General features: G+C 42.7%; 2 protein-coding genes across 2 annotated transcripts in view; one reads left to right on the top strand and one right to left on the bottom strand.

The window, feature by feature from the left end:
- Nucleotides 1-2,646: 2,646 nt before the first annotated feature.
- On the top strand, nt 2,647-5,469 carry LOC136436237 (sericin-2-like). Its single transcript, XM_066430039.1, has 2 exons — nt 2,647-2,943; nt 4,485-5,469. Exons 1-2 carry the CDS (start codon nt 2,770-2,772, stop codon nt 5,361-5,363), a joined length of 1,053 nt encoding a protein of 350 aa, XP_066286136.1. The 5' UTR covers nt 2,647-2,769; the 3' UTR covers nt 5,364-5,469.
- A 3,344-nt stretch (nt 5,470-8,813) lies between these two features.
- The window catches only part of LOC136436236 (gamma-aminobutyric acid receptor subunit alpha-6-like), a 26,678-nt gene continuing 19,201 nt past the window's right edge, over nt 8,814-16,290 (bottom strand). Inside the window, exons 8-10 of the mRNA XM_066430038.1 lie at nt 12,183-12,335; nt 9,839-10,062; nt 8,814-9,529 (exon numbers count right to left, since the gene is read on the bottom strand). Of these exons, the coding sequence (XP_066286135.1) occupies nt 9,293-9,529; nt 9,839-10,062; nt 12,183-12,335 (614 nt within the window). The 3' untranslated portion in view covers nt 8,814-9,292. The remainder of the gene's footprint in view (nt 9,530-9,838; nt 10,063-12,182; nt 12,336-16,290) is intronic.

The raw sequence follows: 16,290 nt of genomic DNA, 5'->3' as shown, positions 1-16,290 counted from the left end.
TCCTTCTGTCGAGGTTGTCACCAAGTCTTTTTCCAGTCCCCTTCCATAAACGACGCCAGTACAGTTCAGCACTAGTCCACCCAAATGTCAATGTTTTTTTACATCTATCTGCTCATCTCCAAAGAACACATCGTCTTGCTCTTCGCCGGGAATGTTCTTGATCTCTGCTACGAAGGCTTCCTCGTCCGACGCCACCCCGTTCGGCGACCCCGGGGGGATCTCCGCCTGTGTCGGTTCGTAGATGATCTCGGACAGGGACGACTTGTGCCGGAGAGCCGCCGACTCCTGCATTTCCAGCCGCATTGCCTCCTGAGCCGCCTCGGAGAGAGTCTCGCTGAACCGCCGGTTCTTCATCTCTCTCCGCAAACGTTCTTCCTCGATCGCCGCCACGATGTCGTCGGCGTCAAACGCGTCCATCAGGTCTCCTGGCTCCATGTTTGAAACGTCCGTTCTGTTCTCGCGTAGAATATGGAGGTTACAGAAACTCTTCAAGATGCCACAAGTTGTCTTGAATCAACTTCAGGATGATCATATTCTTCATGCAAACGTCTCCCGTGTTACATGGCGGAGGTTCCTCTTGCGAAACACTTGGACGAAAACGTTCTTCCCAACGGCCCAGGGGAAAGATTGTGGTACCTTGAAACACGGTGTCTTTTCATGTGAGCAAGGCTCATGTTAAACAGTTTCCCCGCGCTTTAAGCAGGCGTGAGTGTGCTTACCTGTGTCACACCGTTATATCTTAAAGGGAAAGTGATCCTGATTAGCATGGTGCGTGCAGACACTAGGGCCGGCTGGTCCTCTCATCGATTCAGACTCTTACAAGAAAACTTTTGAGGTGGAACGTTCGTAAGGCTTGAAGGTAGGTCAGGGACCAACAGAGATTAGCGATAACATGTTTGCGTTTTCCCTTCAAGTCACCTTGACATTGATGAAATTGTCAAAAGTTGCAAGTTTACCAGATCTGCATAAAGTGACATAACATTGTGAACCAACGATATGATATATATATAAGACCAGGGTAGTGAAATCCAAATGATACCTAGATTTTTCTAAGTTTAAGAGAGAATATAGAAAGATAGTAGGAAGAAACAATAAATAGACTTCATCCTCCAAACTGTCACCACTGTGGAAACGATGGCTATAGTGCTTAGAGTCCTCTCATCAAGCGCCACTATGCGGAGCTATTCTGTACTTCATTTCTCAATAGAATAGTGAAATGCGCTTCCATGAATTACCGCTAGAAGGCAGGACAGTGAAATAGATTGAAATAGATTTTTTTTCGCCGTCATGGAAAAGTCTTGATCAAACTTGGTCTGCATAACATTGTGTGGAACTAAGGATATTCACATTTCCCTTTCCTTCGTATCATTCAAAACATAAAAAAACTGGCAAAAACGTTCCAAGCGGCCTACTAATTAGTACTCTAGTCTATGTATTTGCAAGAAAACCAATGGAGAACAGAAGATTTTTCCTTTTCAAAAGTTTGTGTAGGCAATTAATGAATTAAATAAACCGGGCCAGAAGCTTAGTTCTTAAAGCCATTACCTTCTACAGTACATCAACAGACAACCTCTTTAGAAAAAGAATATGAAACAAAATGCAAAGGTTTATAAGATTGGATGCAGAAATGGAAAGTAATCTATTTTTTTTATATCCACCAGCCACAGATGACATTTCTTTTCATTTTCTGTTCAGTTAATTTCAAATGCCCTATATGAAATGTAACGGGGGGGGGGGTTGGCAAACGAGGTATTTCGCGTTATTGGCTCTCTGATACTGTTTGCTGGAAAGGGAAACTTTATCTTCGTACAGTAAAGATGGCCAATATATATATATATATATACATATATATTTCTCATTTTTTCTTCCATTACCGTCCCCATGACTCTTCAGACTAAACTTCCTGTCTATGACCCCAATATTGGCCCATACACCTCTACTACAGGGATATAGGACCTGTCAGCATAGCAAATCACGGCATGCGACACAATCAATATGTCGGCCATGACCCAGTACTAAAATTTCCACCATATGTCGCAAATAGAACTCTAACCCATCTGCAATCCGGGCCGAATTTATCTTTTGCGTCGTCTCCTTTGTAATTCGGTGGGTTTATATCAGCGTCGGGACTCCTGGTGGCTGGAGTGGTCACATTACCGCCGTCTGGTCCCCTCTCCACCCGGCGATGTCCCATTACATTCGTCATAACTCCGCACAGCCAATAAAAGCGTTCGCAACAAGTGACTGCCTCTCATATTACACCTCGGATATCAATAAACAAAGGGACGGAGACTCGCACGGTGATAACTCTTCCAACTGCACTTTTGTAGTGTCTTTTCTCGCCATCGTTTTCACTCGGAGCTCGCCTAAATGTTTCATGAGTATCGATTTGGGATGCGGGTAAAATTTGCATTCATAGTGGCGCGGCACCGTCTTTGTCAGTCTTGTAAATCGGGAAGAAATTGGTCCCATCTCAGGCCACTATGAACTCCTAACGTGTCAAGGATACAGACACTGCCCCGCGAGGCACACAACATAACAGGCATTCCCCTCCACATATTTCGTACCAAAAATAGTCCGACAGACTCGCTTGTCACTCCATGACGACAACAATATCGCAACTTGATAGGCAACATACGCCTCCACAAGTTAACATTTAGGGGGAGGGCGATCTGGCGAGTGGGCGGACTGTGACGGCAACGGCAGCTCGGAGAGAAAGATTTCCAACACGGCCGCGGTTTGTGTGGGAAGGGGCAGTGAAAATCTAAGATGGCGGATTACGGGTTGTCGGGGCGGCTGCGGTCCGAGGGTTTGGAGGTGATGGAGTCCGTGCCGGGGGACGGGAACTGCCTGTTCCACGCTGTGGCCCGGCACTTGGAAGGCAAACCCTCCGCTGCGGAAGTTCGGCGTAAAGTGGTGTCCTGGCTGCACTCGAACCCATACGTGAGTATAGGTGTGTGTTGTGTGATAGGTTAGCGGCGAGGGCGGGGTGGCTGTGCGCAACAGCCATCAGGACGACTATATTCTCATTAACGATGGTGAAAAAGAAGGACGCAATCCAACAAGACTTTTCATAACTTGTTTTACACTTGCTGATTACCCTAGGGGAATCAACCTTTTCATCACGTTTAGTCCTGACGTAACGTTTCCGTAAATCAGGAAATATCGACGAGCGTAACACGATCCCCGGTCAGGACTATTGCGTTTCTATAGGTTATTTATGGCACAGTTTAAAGGTAAAGATCTTTCTATCGCTTGTGAAGAAAAGGCCATAACTAATGATGTGATCTTCAACCATGTGTAGCGGTTATTAAACCCTCATTGTTGGAATTTCTTTTGATATACTCCGCGAAATGGGGCGAATTATTCTGCTTGTACAAAGGCAACGAGGCAGCGTTTAAGTTCTTCTTGGGACAAAATTAATCTCCAATTTATGGCAATTTGATAGACTTCCCGGCAAATCATTTGGAGCGCGTGCCTTGTAGTATGAAGGGTGATGACCCAATTCAACTCTATAACTCCTACTACACACCATTTATAAGGTAGCGTTGAACTTAATTCAGTGTGACACTATCTCGTGCGGATACTGAGGACTGATAACGTTAATCAGATAAGTTGAATTGATACTGCTCCGGATAGAACTTGTCAGGATAGCAAATGTTTTTATCCCTACAACGCCCTACTCTCACTAAATGTAGTTGGTGATTATACACACGCTAGTGTAGTGTGGTGGACATGTGTGAATTAAATTACATGGAGTTTGTCTAATTATAGACTCTTCCTCTCATTATGTCAACCACAGATTAACTTCTGAAAGTCATTCCCTGATTATAGGATCAACTATGACAAATGGCTGCTCATCACGGGTTTCACCATTACAGGATGATGTTGTTATGGGTCAATGTGTACACTCATGTCACTAAGTCACCCTTTAAATGAACCAAATCGTGTCTAATTATAGACTCTTCCTTTCGTCATGTCAACCACAAATTAACTTCTGTAAAGCATTTCCTAATATCATAGGTACAAAAATGACAAATGGCTGCTCATCACGGGTTTCACCATACAGGATGATGTTGTTATGTGTCAATATGTGCACTCATTTCACTAAGTCAAACAGCTTCAGCACATAACTGTTAGGCAGAAATCGAATGGTTTTATTTTTTTGAATATCAGTTTCCAGATTGTGCAATTTGGCTGATTTGCCCCTCTACTTTCATTTGTGCATTTTTGTGTCGGTAAACTTCTTTCAGATTCCTTCTTGTCCTTGAATTCTCTATATGTATATGTTGTCCCGTCCCTTCCCACTTACAGGTTGACGGAGAGCTGGCTGTAAAGAAAGTCATGGGGACCGCACCCTAGCCAAAAGGCCAGTGCGAACGACCCCAGTCAATGTATTGTGATATGTACTAATGTTTGAATAAAGATGTATAAAAATAAATAAAAAGTAAAAATCTCTACATATATATCTTCCCTCCATGTAGGTTGACGGAGAGCACATAAAGAACTGGCTGCCGGGCGCTACCGAGTCCGCCTGGGAGAGCTACCTGCGTACCATGACGATGGACGGGACCTGGGGGGACGAGATCGTCCTGCAGGCCGTGGCCAACACGTTCGGCAGGGAAGTCTGCGTGATATCCAACCGGCACGGCAACAGGAGAATTTCCTACCGACCAAAGGGGTTTAAGTTCGGCGGCGGCGATACCGTCTTTTTAGGTTTCTCGTATTCCCACTACACCCCGCTGTGTAGGGCCGGGTCGGCACGTGACAGCGCCAGGAATAGGCGGTCCACAAGCAGCGACACGGCGACGTCATCAGACAGGTATTCATCGTACTCATCGAGTTCCTTTCGGCGGGGTCAAACCGACACGGACTCGTCCGCGTCATCTTACACATCGCGCACGCGCCGTGCGTCAGAATCGACCAGAGAGCCGTGGTCGCGCTCAAGCTCCCTCCGATCCACAGGTTCAAGTTCAAGCTCCAGCAGTGAAAGTTCACGGTCGTCAAGTCGCCAGGAGGACACTAGAGCTTCTCGTTCGGCTATTGGCAGGTCTGTGTCTTATGACACTGGCTATTCTGGGAATTATGGGAGAACGCTGAGTTCAAGTTCATCAAGTTACTCTACATACACGCCTGAGTCATCTCGGTTATCTACTTCGTACACAAGGTCCCTGAATCTAACAGCGAACATAGGGGGCCCGCTACTGGGGTATTCTAGATCAACCTCCCTGAGAAACTCTAGTTTGAACTCTAATTATAGATCGACTAGCTCGAGCGGGCTCTCGAATTACTCGTCTGTGTACAGACCGAGGTACGTCCCGTCGTCGACTTCAACCTACTCGTACAAGACAACAGCTCTGTAAAGCACGGAGAGAAATCTCTGGCTTGCGAAATAACAAGAGAAAAATATCAAGCCCCTATAACAGAGATGTGAAATCGTCTTTAATATCCCCTCCTCCTCCCCAAAAATATTGTTTTACTATGTCTTGAATGCTGCATTATAAGAATATACTTTTGTGGGATGGTGTGTAATGAAGGAATGAAAATAATATAAAACACTTACTATCGTTACGTAAAGAGAGATAGTTAATCTCGTACCCTTAAAACGATTGTCAAAGGTCATATTGACTAAGTGAGTTTTACCTTATGCCAAGAGGTTATAAGAACGTTGGTGCCATATCCTGTAAAAAGTCCGGTGCTAGAATGTTAGCAATCGTCAGTACCAAAGTTGCCTCAACTTTTATGGACAAAAACGTCAAGTGCTCTCAAACCTGTAGACAAGTAGCAATCCTTCGTGTTTAACGAAATGGTTTTAGTACGGTTGTATGGAAAGTATCGGGAATAAAAGATGATATGTTGCCGGTCAAATGTCTGTGTATTCCTTACTTTGTTTTCATAAATCGAAAAACCACCTAGCATACACAGCCTGTGGTGTCTTAAAAGTAGCAAAACAAAATAGATTTATATGCATCCTACCTTAGCTCAAAACATAATTTCTACATCCTTAAAATCTATCTCTGTTCTTTGTACTTTTCATGAGTCTGTCACAGGGGTTAAATTTATTCTATAAGTTTGTTACTGGCGTACATGGAACGCTATTTGTATTACTCGAGGAAGAAGAAAAACGTCGCTATTTCTGAATTGTGTTGTCTGTTGAAGCGTATCCTTTAGAGAATTACCCCTTTCCCCCATCTAGGCCTGTCAAATCCCTGAGTAATCAAAATGAAGTCTTACCTTATTTCAGTAGAAGGTTACCTCATAAATTTCTCTCAGCAGAGACGCTAAATCACCAGAATTGCGCGATAATGTATAGCTAGTATACACGACAAGCTTTAGTGAACTACAGGCTACATCGAAGTGATCATTTATTTATGCCACTGACATTTTCATACACCAACACGTGCTTCTGCCTTTAAATATTTGATCGGGGACACTGCCAAAAAAAGGCTTTGGAATTGACTATATCGTATTTATTAAAATGATCTTATCACATCCTACTTATTGGAGATTGATTTGTTGTTTGTGGTAGCAACAAATTGAAACGAATTTAAGATATTCAAGCCATATTCTACCGGTCACCATGCCATACTGTGTTACTAAAGGTTTCTTGCCTGTGTGCTTAAATGATAAAACGTCTGACTTTGTCAAAGATGCAATATGAAAATTAATACATTGCTTTTCCACAAGAAGATAAGGCATAGGTTTGAAGAAGCAACACTGCCAGTTTATTTCCAGGCGGAAGTCATGGTGGGTGGCAACTTGATATCATTCGAAGCCAGTGTGAGAAGGAGAATTTATCGCCCTTCTCAGTTTGTGCACATGTGTAAGCTTGGTGCTCTGCTGGGGGGACATCTATCTTCCGTCAGCTGCTTCTGCATTTGAATGATAAACAAAACCTGCATAATGGGTTACCAACAGCTCACGAGGCACTTTTGTCTGAATAAAGTCCTCTAAAACCTTCCCGTCTGAATAGGAATGATAAACGAAGCTTGCCAAATGAAGTACACTGACAAACTAGTGCGATACATTTGTCAGCTTAAAGTCCGTTCCCAGACTTTTTTGTTATTAGCAAAAGGACATTTTTGCACCAGCCAAGATAAGCAGCAGTATCTAACGCCTAGGCAGACAAAAACGTTTTCTCGACGGTTAGCATTAGACTGTCCACGTATCAGAGGACATTGTCATTAATCATAGGATATCAACGGGGGGCCGTCATACTTAATCATGAAGTAGAAAGTAATTTGACAACAAGGACAAAGCTAACAATCTTCGTTATGCCATGATTTATGATCAGAGATCAAAGTTTCGGTCGTCGCTCTATTGGATTTGTCATCAGCAGATCTTTATTGGCATCCATTCACACTACCGTCTGTTCATAACAGCGTCATACGCTGTGTTTGCCCCCAGGTATACAATCTGCTACTTAGAACACGTAATAACTTACAAAAGATTAGTTTAATAGACTCTCTATAATGAGGCTTTGGAATTTCGGAAAATATCCCGTCGCGTGCCTCTTTTCCTGTCTTAATATACCGCATGTAGATATGAACTCTTTTGGGAACTACATCTTAACGACCTCATACCTTCGTCATTAACAGTGCCAATCTTCTCATTGATTATGCAAATTGCTCCCTAACTTGGGTAATCTGTACTTACCAATATCCATTACTAGTATTACGCACACTACATGTCCCATGAGTTATTTTTTACGGAAATTGATGGTGTTCGATATTTATCGTAGAAATGATGCCTTTATCAGCATAGATTAGCTAATGTCATATTTTAAAAAAAAATAATCAAATGATAGAAGATGCTGTTAACTTCATATCATGAATGTGTAATTAAAATTGAAAATAGCTTCTCTATTCACCCGCGGCCACACTGATTGCTACGTCATTAGAATTTAAGTTTTTAGCCTCAAGACCTACATGTATGATACTACGCCTTCACCCATGATATACAACGTTACTCAATGTTTCAAATAAAGTCTGTGTTCTACACAGATGTTGTAATTATACTCATCAAAAGGTAGCTTGGAGGGAATTCTCATAATGGTTATAATTGTTTGCCGTTTATTGGAACCTCGTAGTATTTACACAACCACTTAAAGACACGAACTTCAAACTTTATGAAAACACATCCAGGTAGTACTTGTAGCAGGGACACTTCTTGGTTTTCTCCATTAATTTCGGGGGAAACACTGGTTAAAGAAAGAAGGTAATGACGATGTGTCTAATATTTCCTGTCCTCATATATCATGTAACCAGCTGCACCTTTGGGAAATCTTCTAAAGAGCTTTTTCTTAATAACGTCTATGAGACAACGATGTGTGCAGTGATTAGGCGGCCCTTTTCTAGGTAGAAGTATCAATCATCAGCTTGTAAAGGCTGTGTCATAGGGTAGGAGTCAGCAAAGGCTGCCCTGTTATTGAACACATAATGCAATTTCTGAATTCTATGTCGATAATCACATTAAGACAATTCATTTCACAAGTAACCACCCTGTAAACAACGTGACAAATATCTTGGATTGAATAATGATATGTCAAAAGTTTAATGTGCCTTGAAGCCGGAATAAGTTTTTGCCGCGATGGGAGGGTGTATTCAGATAGTGCCATGCGGTGCCGCCAAGGGAACTCTTTTGAGAATATGTCTGGTTATCTTTTATTCGTTAAACCATAAACGCATATAGCTGTAGGCTGCTGTCTAATGGGTGCTGTGATTATGATAAGAAGTAGAATATTACTAAGTACAGAAAACGGAAGATAACAAACAGAACAAGGTGTTTAAAACTGCCCGCAGCCAACAATGACCTAGTTTTTGTATTGACTTTAATTCACATCGTGCGATAAAATACAATAAAGAATCTGAACACTTTACAAATGAAGCACAAAACAAAACATATTGTGTCTTTGGTCACGGTGCTTGTTGAGAAATATCATAGTTAACTTGAAAATGCCATGTATATACAACAACGTCAAGTCTTTACATTGAAAACATCTGTAACATTTCCAGGTCCTTGTTATTCCATATATGCATAATCTTTGAATACTTTGAAAACGTCAAAGTGCATCCAACTTCATTCTCTACAATTTAACTCGATTTGTCTACATACGTCGTCCACGTATCATATCGTTTTTTGTACAGATATTCACCATGGTTGAGCTCTACAGGGACATTTTTTACGTTTCTTGGTAGACAGCAGACACTTGATGTCGTAAGGATCCTGGTTTTGCTAATCTGCAGTGTGCTGCAACCAATACAGAACCCGGCACCAGATATTCGGTACAGTTTTACTCAATATAATAGGCGAGCCAATAGACAACATTGAAGATGCCGAAGGTAAACGGAAACATGGCTCGAGAGAGTCTATCGATGTTGCTCACATTGTCCTCGGACTCGGCCCGGTACAGGATGTTGTTTCTCATACACTTCACTAGCTGAGGCCACCAGCGGCCCCGGAAAACACTGCAGCATCCGGTCTTCTCCTTCACTTCGGCGCCTCCCTTTCCGTTTCCGGCGGAAGTACCCTGCGAAGTACAAAATCATTTAACAAACAAGCAAACAAACAAACAAACAGACAAGTAACAAAACTGCAGAAATGGCAACATCTCTTTTCTTAGACTCTCTACCGGTAAATATAAGTTGATATCTAAGGGCCTGGTTAAATTTGTTGCTTGATTTAAAGAGACAGAAAATCAAGGGCATTCGTTGGACAGTCGTGAATGTGTTGTGGCAGTCTTGCGACAGAAAAAGTTGTTGTAGGTCGTTGTTCGGCAATAACAAAAATATGACCGAGACAACAACAAAATACATTAAAGCAAGGAGTGAAAGCATACCTCATTGTCATAGTCCTCGTTTTCATCCTGAACGTTACGTATCGGGGGAGCCGAGGGCTTTCTCATGGAGAAGTAATTGACGCATGCGTACTCCACCAGGGAAGCGAAGACGAAGGCGAAGCACACGGCGATGAACCAGTCCATGGCGTTAGCGTAGGACACTTTGGGCAGGGAGTGCCGCGCACTGGTGCTGAGTGTCGTCATCGTCAGCACCGTCGTAATGCCTGCAGTTGTCGAACATTGTAACATGGTTTCCAAACGACCAGAGTTGTTATTGTCTAGCTATGAATGTGTAGCCCTTATCTCAAATGATTTAGAGACACCATAGTTTTATGTCTCCCTGGCCTTAACATTTTCATTTAGGCCACATAGTAAAAACATATCTAGTAGTTAAAAGAAATGGGAAAACTACTAGCTAGGAGAAAACATGTAGCAGAATGGTACAAACCAAGGAGTACAATCGGAGCGGAAATTAGTGTATCGATTATTGGGCAGGTCTTGACTTAAGGTCTTTGACCTTTTAGGGAAACGACCTATAATGACCTTAGTAATCATGGCTGTTCCGGTCGGGTCAGGGAAATTGTTATATCTGAATCTGATACCTGGTGAGAAATCCGCCTAAGAGCTCTCCCGTTGCAAGTGAGGTTTGGAGTTGCAGCATTAGAGAACGGTCACTTCTGTACAAAAACTGGACAGTGAAGTGTCCTGGACAAAATGCTGTCACACAGCGTGATGTAATGTTTCCATCAAGAAAACTCAGTGATATCCAAATTGCAATCATTTCCTCATTTACGTCTTGAAAAGCACGATGAAATGATGATACGGTACAAATTGCAAAGGGACTTCTTTTGGGGACCACCCTATTCTATTCATCAGTTGCTTTGGTGCAAGTACGATCTCCAAGAGGACCTCTCTGACGGTGTTTTTTGGTAGTTAGTAGTCCCTTTAAAACTACACCCTCTTTACTTATTTCTTGTTTGATGAGTTCATTTCTTACCGTTGTCGTCCAGTTTACTTTCTTGTTAAAACAATCCATCCCCGAAGCACAGCTGATGGTTGGAAGACAAACCGCTACTACAACTGATAGCAATCGAAATGCGTAGACTAGTAATAACCTGCACATTAGGTGAACCACTGTTTGATGTAGCCCCCAGTGATATTTGATATCATATCACATTAGTTGAAATGCAACGCTGCAGTAGAAATGCTATATTTCAAGGATTCCGGTTGGAGCTTGCAGTTCGCGCGGAGTATCGCTAAATTTGATCTAGGTAATGGTGCAGAACAAAGCGGCAACTCAACTGTGCTGCAGACAAGAGGCAGCTTTCAAGAAGCCTATCGTCTACCGGACTAATAAACTATGGAGACATAAAATAATGTTATCAGTCGTTTCTACAATTAGTTCTGGGAACAGGTTTCAATCAGATTAAACAGAACTGCGCAGTCAAATCCCCTCCTTCCATCAAGTCGTTCTTCCACTCCTACTTCAAGATCAAAGTAAAAAGATAAGATTGAAGGCAACTTTGGGGGGGATTTTCTGTTCTATAGATTTTGAAAATTGAGCTTTAGCTTGCAGTATTGGCATTCAAATCACAACAAATAGATTTGTTGAACTCTTTTTAGACGATTCTAGAACTAACTCAGATAAAACAAGTCGTCATAATGCAAGTAGACTTCCTTACGTCACCTTTATTTGAAAATTGCCCTGTAAGCAGCGCATCGATTCCTGACCATACCGTCATTTAGCACGACTGACATGTCAGATTAACCTCCGGGTCCGACATCAATTTACAAAGTAGGTCATCTTTTAAACAGCTTTCCAAAGGTTTTAGAAATACGCACAATAAGCTATGTTTGACATAGCATCAATAGTTAGTGATGATTTATTGAATATTCCATGAAAATGTGGGGCTTTAAACCAGAAACAGGTTGACGAGATTTCCCTCTGGTTGGCCCCTTTCTTTTTGACGAATGTCTCACAGTTAAAGGATCATGTCAGGATTAAGAATGACTGATACAATGGTCGAACTAGGTTGCTAAAAACCTTTTAGTCGGTCTTTGCTCACACACCTTTACTTAACCAGTAGCTACGCGGGGGATTGATGCTTCACTTTGTTTCTACCTTTGCTTGCGGACACAGCTCTGTGATGACCTGATAACATCAGGTAATGGGTAGGAGCGTTTCACATGCCTTTGAGTTTTGCCATATATGGCATTAGAAGCAGTTATGTCGGAATACTACTAATCGTTGCGAGGTCTCCACCAGGAGGTCCTGCAAGAAAACTACTTAGCGAGTGATTTACTCCCACTGAAGGCGACCTGTAGATTAGTGCTGATGTTTTACCTAAGGCTACCCTGGCTGGGGTGGATTCCTTGTTGATCCAGAAGGAGACCCAGGAAAGCACGACGATCAGGATGCAGGGGAGGTACGTCTGGATGAGGAAGTACCCCATGTTCCTCTTCAGGTAGAAGTCTACAGTCATGATGATGTAGTGTCCTGTGCAAAATATTCAATCAACACTGTCTATCAGTCATTAAATTACAAGGCATATTAGAGAAACATTTTCACATATATAATGATTTATCTCCTTGATATACTTGAAAAATTCCATACTTGTGTCCCAACATTTTAGCAAAAGTTGAAGACACCAAAATTAAATTGTACACTATTACTCAGTTACAAACAATTTGGCCTGTTGGGTTTTATGACTTTCGCCCATTGAGTTTCAGTTGAGAATCCGCCATCGATTCGTAAAAGTTAACAAAGTTGTTTCTAACTGGAATATTACAATCAATTTATGGTTGTAATATTTCAAGGGTCAGACAAAGTACTCCATATTGCTGCCATATTTGCCTCCACCTGTAGGGCTTCAAGATAAGGTCACCAGAAGCTCGTTTGTCAAGCATGGCTTTTATTTATACTCGTGGTCACCTGAAACGTTTTCTGAGTCACCAGGTCCTGATACTCATCTACATTACTGGCGCTTTTGCCGTCACAGCACAAAGTGTCTCCCGCTTTAATTTTCCCACTTGTCAGATGGAGCCGATTCTTCTCTGAAACTAACCGTGCAACTTGACATCTAATGAAAAGAAGGTTTCTTGACAAATGCATTCCTCATTGAAAACGGATGAAGTTCAACATTCAAGCATTCATTCCTTACAAGGTCGGCGAAGATAAAAAGTTTGCTCAATAAAAGGTCTCCGAGATGATTTCTAATGCCGATAAACGATGACATGTGGATTGATTATGTTCGATACCGAATGGCTGTCAATCTGTGGAGCTTGTTTAATTTCACAGTAGGTGGATTGATATTGAGGACTTTTGGAGAGAGCAGTGGCCTAACTCATCCATCTCGCCTTGACGTAGGCGTGTGTGTAATGTATTTTTGATGTGACACGGCGGCTGGGGCGTTACAATTGGACACAAAAGCGCAAAAACAGGTTTGAGTTCGGCTCATCAGGTACGGTTTGTTTTTCCCTGACCCGTGACAAGCAGGCCTTTCGGGAGCACCTGCGCTCCAGGGCCCTTTTGTCTCGTGTGTTCACGGTGCAGCGGGCTGTAGTTTTCACGTCTCTTGGGGCGGAGTGCCACTCTGACCTAGCTTATTACATAATGTAGCAGTACATGTACATTATTGTACATGCAAAGTTTTCACGGACCGCAAAGTTTGCTGATACTAACGAGAATGATGAAACTTGAGTATATGGCAACATAATTGTATCTATACATTTTATAGTAGCTACTATATGGGGCTAGCATGCCAGATCTGCAGAGTCCCAGCCTGTGTAAGCAATAGTGCAGTGTTTAAGTCGATTTAACTCATATCACGCATAGATTGACAAACTTCCCCCAAACTTTTTCTGCCATTTTTGCCCGCGATATAGTAACAGTTGAAGGATTGGTCGATCACATCGCAACAGCCCGTCATGCCTGGAGGCGGCTGTCATTCCTGATGACAAAGACTGTCCACCAGGCTTACGGAAATGTGATATAGCGTCTGCAATTGGCTCGGGACTACTTTTAAGAGCAATTTTATGAGCAAATATGCAATTTGCTATGAAAAGTGAGGTGCATGTACGACGTTTTATCTGTCGTAGGTACCAGTGCGTGCCCATGTAAAGGGTGAAGGACACGTGTCGTCACCACTATAATACGGGATAGAAGTAAAACTTATGGATGCTCAAATATTGAAGGGAAGACTTGAAGGTACTGGCGTCCATCACATGGAGTTAGGAGCATTAGAAGATGAGTCCCGTGCAGACCATCGCTGCTCCAGCAGGCGGGAAGACGTCAAACTTGCTGGGTTAAAAAAACTCCTGGGATCGCGGATGGAGCGGCGTCCATGTATGATTGATACGGGTTTAAAACTGCATACCGGATTCCTCATGAAAGTAGGTCTCCGGAGAAAGGTGCCATTACCTAGATAGGGTTCTGAAATCCCCCGGTCGAGACGGATGGTCGCTGTGTGGCCCAACACACGTCGCTCCGGACTTGTAACGACCGCGGAAATCATAGGAAGAGTCTACTAATCGGTCACAACTGAGACGCTACCATTTGGTGAGTTCTTTGGGACGGAGTTGGACTTTTTAACGTGTCAAGGAAAGAAATGCCACGAATACGTCGCTTGAAGGCAGAAAGAAAGTCATAGACCTTACGTAGCTCCTCTATTGACAACGAACAGCTGCCTATTCTAAAAAATAAAGTTACACAGTGTATGAAAAAATCCAGCAAAAACAACGTTCATCTTAATGTGTTTCCGGCAATAAGGCATTGGAAGCACCAACAGAGACATTGTAAAAATAGGAAGCAATTTGAAACTAGCGAGAAGAATTTTATAGGCCGTCAAGATAGACTTCCAACTGTTTTAGTGACTAGATTCATCAAAGTACCTCAGAACTTAACTATTCGTCCTTAAACAATGCCTGTTAACTTTGTAGCACAGTCTTTTCGGAAAGAAATGCCAGTTTCTGGCGCCACACGGTGCATCTATACCGGCCGATATTAGTGTGCTTCCCGTGAAGACCGTTACTGGCTGATGCCTTTAGCTACTCTGTGGGGAGGAAGTACTGTGTCAATATCAGGCTGGTAATGTGGAGATTCGTCAGATTTATAGCTAGATCTCTTTTTCTTTACTTCACTGGCAAGTGCAACCTTTTCACTGCATCTTATCTTGATCTTAGGCTATTTGCAAGTAGGTAACTGAAACAGCTGGCACTTTTCCATTGGATAACTCTATCATATTTTGTCCCTACATGATAATATATATGGGTGTTATATGTACTACACCATGATGTGATGCTAGTCTCCATTCAATAAGAGAATGTTCAAACCTTCACAGATAAATGCAGATCGAGTGATTCCCTTTTTCTTTCTCGGGAACTAAATTTTGTCAGGTTTTTTCAAAGGCAGACATTGGTGTTGATTTAAGTTTCCTGATTCTAGTATCTATTCACCATTTTGGTCGATATCATATCAATTTCAGACAACATCAGGATATAGAAAACAGATGAGGACACGGTGTATCATCCCAGCCCCGGGGTAACCATTAACTAGAGTTCTTGTCTTTATTACTGCTGGCATTATCCTGCATCGGGCCCTCCCGCGGCGCGCGCGACGGTAATATCTGGCAGGCTCCCTCCTGCATGAAGAGATAATAAAGCATTGTTATCTGCTCAGCCCAGGCAATCACACGCGCTGCCCCCCGGGAGTCTGGGGACAGCGGAGGCAGCGATTGCTGCAGCAAGGGGTTTTCTACCAATCCCGGTCGGACTAGCGGGGAACCTGAGTGAAACGTAACAGCTGCACCTACAGCTAGCTACAGCAACTCGCCTTTAGGGCAAGATACTGTCTGGAACGATGTGAGAAAAATGGATGCCTTAAAGATATGGCCATGGGGCATTCTTTCAATCCTTTTTGCACATTTGTTGAAATGAGGCTGGACTGACGTATGTTACCCAGAACATCTCATAACTCCTACGATACTTGTGTCGTGACGTAAAGAACATGACTGACATCTGACTGGCACACCAAAATATGCACACTAGAAGTCCAATAACTGATCATGTTAAAGCGCAGTTTAAGTCCTAGCCAAGAGGTTTATTTGGTTCAAGGTTAGAAACTATTTTGGCTAACTTAAAGGTAAATAATTTCGCTCTCAGCAGAGACGGGGGCGCCACAGACTTTCTGCAACATATGATCCACAGCTCATCGAGTCACGTGTTCTGTCTACATAACGTGACGTCACAGAAGCAGTGGGTAGCTTATTCCTTGGCAAAAACTGGAGTGGAACAGTCGAAAAATTTGGGTAAGTTCAATTTTTGTTTTGGCAGTTACAGTTAAACTTTGATTCAGAATTTCTGTCTGACTTCTATAAAAAACTGATGATCCATCCATATCAAAGAGTGGGCGTCTAGTGGCCATCGCTGGGTTTAATTCGTCAACGCAGGGCGTT

Source organism: Branchiostoma lanceolatum, chromosome 6, assembly GCF_035083965.1.
Source record: "Branchiostoma lanceolatum isolate klBraLanc5 chromosome 6, klBraLanc5.hap2, whole genome shotgun sequence".
NCBI lineage: Eukaryota > Metazoa > Chordata > Leptocardii > Amphioxiformes > Branchiostomatidae > Branchiostoma > Branchiostoma lanceolatum.
This window is presented reverse-complemented; position numbering and strand designations above follow the sequence as displayed.